The 4,701-nt window shown below is 30.4% G+C and overlaps 3 protein-coding genes across 4 annotated transcripts in view; 2 read left to right on the top strand and 1 right to left on the bottom strand.

Annotated features, from left to right (window-relative positions):
• Positions 1–486: 486 nt before the first annotated feature.
• LOC108687490 (39S ribosomal protein L22, mitochondrial) lies at positions 487–1,756 on the top strand. 2 transcript variants are annotated; one of them, XM_018193274.1, is made up of 4 exons: positions 487–653; positions 891–1,127; positions 1,204–1,417; positions 1,528–1,756. In XM_018193274.1, exons 2-4 carry the CDS (start codon positions 894–896, stop codon positions 1,746–1,748), a joined length of 669 nt encoding a protein of 222 aa, XP_018048763.1. In that variant the 5' UTR covers positions 487–653; positions 891–893; the 3' UTR covers positions 1,749–1,756. The 2 variants fall into 2 exon arrangements, with proteins under 2 accessions (XP_018048763.1, XP_018048757.1); XM_018193268.1 differs by having other exon boundaries at positions 488–649.
• A 575-nt stretch (positions 1,757–2,331) lies between these two features.
• LOC108687520 (60S ribosomal protein L39) lies at positions 2,332–3,349 on the bottom strand. The gene is made up of 3 exons (XM_018193310.1): positions 3,260–3,349; positions 3,036–3,139; positions 2,332–2,437 (listed from the first exon to the last, which is right to left on the bottom strand). The coding sequence occupies exons 1-3, from the start codon at positions 3,260–3,262 to the stop codon at positions 2,389–2,391; spliced, it is 156 nt and encodes a 51-aa protein (XP_018048799.1). The 5' UTR covers positions 3,263–3,349; the 3' UTR covers positions 2,332–2,388.
• Positions 3,350–4,415: 1,066 nt separating this feature from the next.
• The window catches only part of LOC108687379 (dnaJ homolog subfamily B member 12), a 3,905-nt gene continuing 3,619 nt past the window's right edge, over positions 4,416–4,701 (top strand). Inside the window, exon 1 of the mRNA XM_018193108.1 lies at positions 4,416–4,548. Coding sequence (XP_018048597.1) covers positions 4,416–4,548 — 133 coding nt within the window. The remainder of the gene's footprint in view (positions 4,549–4,701) is intronic.

The raw sequence follows: 4,701 nt of genomic DNA, 5'->3' as shown, positions 1-4,701 counted from the left end.
TATAATAATTATATATTTACATATGATATATTAGTAATTTAATAACTTTCTTCTTACACAACAAATAAAATGGATATTTTATATATATAACTAGAACTTTAGTGTTGGAAGCTGACAACACATCCATTAAGTTAAGATAAACTGACTTAAGATATATTGACTTTCGATTTATCATTTTGATAATTGTAAAAAGTGCTTTTTTCCATATCTACTATGTTTTCTGTGCCAATGTATCATGTATGTAAGGGGCTCCACTAATAAAAAGAACAGAACAAAGAACAGAAAATAAGAATTTTTCAATCTATCAGAAACTGTGTTCCACAATACATGATTTCCGATGGTTTGAAATTCTTATTTTCTATTTTCTGTTCCTTTTATTGTGCGGAGCCCTTTGTACTATTACTTTTATCTTTATGTCTTCTTCTAAATTTCTAAATTCATAGTCACAATTTATGTTGATGACGTAACGAGTTGTGGATACCAGCGACATCCAATGTTGCAACGATGTGAAATGGGTTTGAATCGGTTATTATATGCGTGCTAAAATAAATTAATGTTATGAAATAAAGTGTAATTAAATACAAAACTAATATACATTAAATACGTTTGCAAAGTGAAAATTTTTTTCTTGCAAGAATATTTGCTTATAGTAAGTACGTGTCTATCGTTCTACTTAATAAACATTGTTACAGGTTATGTTATACATATCTCTCTCTATAAAAAAACATTTACGAACTCAAATTATTTATTGTTACTGAATGTAAATCTCATTTATCAAAAAAATATAAATTGAAATTTGTTATATTTTCGAAGTATTAAATCAAATATAATAATTTTATTATTATTCAATTTTAATTTATAGAATATGTGGCAAATTTTTATATTTATAGAATATGCAGAGTATTCGCCAGTGTGTTAAACAATTAGCATCATATAGCAAATCTGCTATAAACAAGACGAGTATACTATCAAGTGCAACAAATTTTACACGAATGCCAACATGCAATGTGTATATTTCTGCAATCTGTAGAAATGATTTACGTAAATACAAAACTCCGACAAAGTTTTTAGATTATAACAAAACTGTATTTCCACCTCAAAAACCAGGTGAAGAAAGAAGACCTGCTGTAAGTTATATTATGTATGTGTATTAAATATTGGTTATTAATTTATTGAGCATTTCATTTGCACATTGTTTTTTAGTACGTATGTCATATGAAAGCAAATATAAAATACAGTCCGAAGAAAATGTGGTATATCGCATGTTTTGTACGAGGAATGACCGTAGACGAAGCTGTAAAACAATTGAGTTTTATGTATAGTAAAGGCGCTGAGATTGCAAAGGAAGTTATATTGGAAGCTCAACGTTTGGCTGTAGAGGAACACAACGTTGAATTTAAAAGTAATTTGTGGGTCGGTGAGTATATGAATCAATCAATATTCGAGATTTCTGTTTTTACGTATTCTTATATATTAAATCTTTTAATCATTCGATTAATATCAAGGAAACAATTATTTCTTGCACAGCGGAATCATTCAGCACCAAAAGTATTGTAATAAAGGGTATACGACGACATGCTAGGGCACGCATGGGAGTTGTGCATTACAGATATTGCCACTATTTTGTGCGCTTGGAAGAAGGACCGCCACCTAAGCAATATTATCTGCCACATCCCAAAACTGGCGAAGAATTGTTGAACGATTGGATGAAGCAGCTGCATATGCGCAAAATACCGAATTCTTTGTAATATTGAAAATACAATTATAATACTGTAAATATATTATTTAAGAATTATTATATTTACAAATCATATATTAAAGGTCTTTCAGCACTTATTTCATTTTTATAGTGATTCATTAATAATGTGCTATTTCTCTAAGATTAACAGAGCTTGTAACAGATCTTTCTTTATCTGACTGTTAAAATAAAGTCTTGTTATAATTTAGGGTTCTATATACTTAATCAAATGGATCTTGCTATATGACGCTAAATGTTAACCCATTAATGAATATTTTGCAATCTGTAAATATGAAAATTTGCTATATATTAACTTCTATAAAACACAAATTATAATTGAATGACAATAAAATTATTACAATATATTTAACTTAATGTAGCGAAAATGTAACAAAGTCCAAAAAGATTGAGATGTGTAAAACATTTTTTTTTGCAGAGAAGTGTAAAATCTAAATTAAAATACGTTAATACTTTATTTTAAATCATATATTGATATGATTTAATGATGATCATTGATATAATAACGTGAAATTGTGCTCTATTATATTAATATTGTATAGCTATAGAGGCAATATACAAAAGAAAATGACAGATTTTATTTCTTATGCAGAAGTGATATCTTTATTTATCATCTGCAAATATATATTAATTTACAACTTTAGCTTAGTTCTCCTCCAGTGACGCCTCTTCGCATTATACCTAAAAAACACATAAAAAATTAGTTTTAATAGCATTTTCAATATTTATATAATATTATCACAAGATTTCTAGTAGGTAATATATTATTTTTTGTTCCATATTTTATGATTGAACTTTAATGTAGCTAAAATATTGCAATAATGTTGTAATATTAGAATATTCTAAGTTTCATGAATTTATGCCAAAAGTAATTATCAAGAATTGAAATATTTCTATTTCTTAATATGTTATAAAATAATTTTATAAAAATCTTGTGTTACATCCATAGCAAGAAAATTACAACAATAATTGAAATTCTTAAATCTATCAAATTACAAGACCTTTAAACAAAAGAAAACATTTAATTCGTATTAAATCTTATTCAGATTGATATTTTAATCTTTTTTCGCAATTTAAAACTATAATTCTTTTCTTGTTTGATACAAATATTATATAGCAACGTTATAGCAACGTTTGCGCAATTATATGCAAGAAGAAAACGAGCGATGTTTATAACCAATGCAAGGAATTGAAGCGAGTATGTGCATCTTAAACATTAAGTAAGCATTCTTTTGTCATACAAATATGAAATATATTTATTAATCAGACTTGAACTTACCGAATAGTATTACCGGTTCGCATTCTCACCCATTGGGGAATCGGTCTGTTTTGCTTCAACTTTTTCGCAAGCTTTCGCTTGATAATAAATGTCTTATGAGCCGACTGAAATAAATACGAAACAAATTCAGAGCCTACAGATATGATTTTTAAATGTTTTTACATGAAAGAAGATAGGATTGCGAGAAAGTAAATGGATATATCGAGAATATGCGTAAAACTCACCATCGTACCTATTCACACTTTCGTGAAAACACGACAAATGGGAGAGCAAATCGATTAAAAAATGAACATGGACGTACACGCGGTTAAAATATTTTCTAGAAGGGCATTCAATACATAGTTATGGATTCCCTTCTGAATGGATCCACCAATCACAGAATTCTGGTAAAGACGAAATCAAACGAAACTATTGGCTGCGTTCAGTGGACTCAATAGTTGAGTGAATGCTCGCTGTTATTGGTGTATTCTTTTAGATCATTCAATCAGCATTTTAGATCTGGAAGAATAATAGTGAGTGCTCATTCAACTGTTGAGTTCGCTGAACGCAGCCGTTTGAGACTGTAATTCGTAAACACAACTATAGATGACACCAAAATCATTTAAAATGTCGCTCCAAGGATAAAGCAGAATTATTCTTTGAATTATTTTATTCTTTAATTTGCTCTAAGGAATTATATATATTGCGAATAATTTTTCGTTTTTCTTTTGGATTTTCGTGCATTTTACTGTGCCTATTTTTTTTTTTAGCTGAACTTGTACGGTTCATGTTTTCTCTTTCTCTTTCCAACATGAAGAGAAAAGAAAAAAAGATGAATCGTGCAAAAACTTTAGCTGAAAAAAAAACAGATCTGTGTTAATTTTAATGTTTATTCTCTTTAGAATGATTTGTTTATATTCTTTCAGAGGAAAACGAGCGAAACATATGAGTGCAAAAGTTGCAAATAAAACGAACAGATCCGTGGCCATCGCTCGATAGCCAATCCGCGTTCAACAAGTACTGATGAGAATGACTGTGTAGGATATTCTGATTCAGAAGAGTCGATTGCTCACGGAACATTCGAGTTTCTGGAGATTGATTATTTTGCAAATCGCCTCGGTGTATATACAGCTGACTCGTTTGTATGACAAGGAATTGCAAGGAATAGCAAGCGATGAATTAATCATTAATAACTACTATCCTCATCTCGTGTGCATACAATCGCTCAGTTGTGACGATGCTCGTGACGTAACTAAATTAATACTGAATTATTATGATGCAGTGTTAGGCCTGAAGATTCACACCTCGCGATTTATTTATCATTCTGCTCTGTCACTGTGATCACAAACGAGCACACTTAAATTTTGGATTCGGGACACCTCGGAGTGACGAACAGCAAAGATGGACAGCAACAAGGACGAAGCAGAGCGATGCATGGAACTCGCGGAGCGATTTATGCGAGAAAGAAAATATGAGGAGGCCGAAAAGTTCATTCGCAAAGCTCAGAAGCTTTATCCGACCAAGAAGGCGGATGGTGAGCCTGGGATTTTCATAGAGTCCGTTCAATGCACTGACGCAAGAATGTTAATTTTCGCATACTTTGCATGTGAATGTACTAGACTTTTGAGTTTGCCTACGTTGATTTGTCCCAAGTTTCTTCTTGTATATATATTTTAATTTATTATCT

This window comes from Atta colombica, unplaced genomic scaffold, assembly GCF_001594045.1.
Source record: "Atta colombica isolate Treedump-2 unplaced genomic scaffold, Acol1.0 scaffold102, whole genome shotgun sequence".
NCBI classification, from domain to species: Eukaryota; Metazoa; Arthropoda; class Insecta; order Hymenoptera; family Formicidae; genus Atta; species Atta colombica.
This window is presented reverse-complemented; position numbering and strand designations above follow the sequence as displayed.

What these genes read in the sequence shown, in the direction of transcription:
- LOC108687490 (XM_018193274.1), top strand. Translation starts at nt 894, where the DNA reads ATGCAGAGTATTCGCCAGTGTGTTAAACAATTAGCATCATATAGCAAA. An exon ending in GTGAAGAAAGAAGACCTGCT is followed by an intron (nt 1,128 to 1,203) that starts GTAAGTTATATT and finishes ATTGTTTTTTAG; the next exon opens with TACGTATGTCATATGAAAGC. An exon ending in TAAAAGTAATTTGTGGGTCG is followed by an intron (nt 1,418 to 1,527) that starts GTGAGTATATGA and finishes TTTCTTGCACAG; the next exon opens with CGGAATCATTCAGCACCAAA.
- LOC108687520 (XM_018193310.1), bottom strand. An exon ending in CGAACCGGTAATACTATTCG is followed by an intron (nt 2,438 to 3,035) that starts GTAAGTTCAAGT and finishes TGTGTTTTTTAG; the next exon opens with GTATAATGCGAAGAGGCGTC.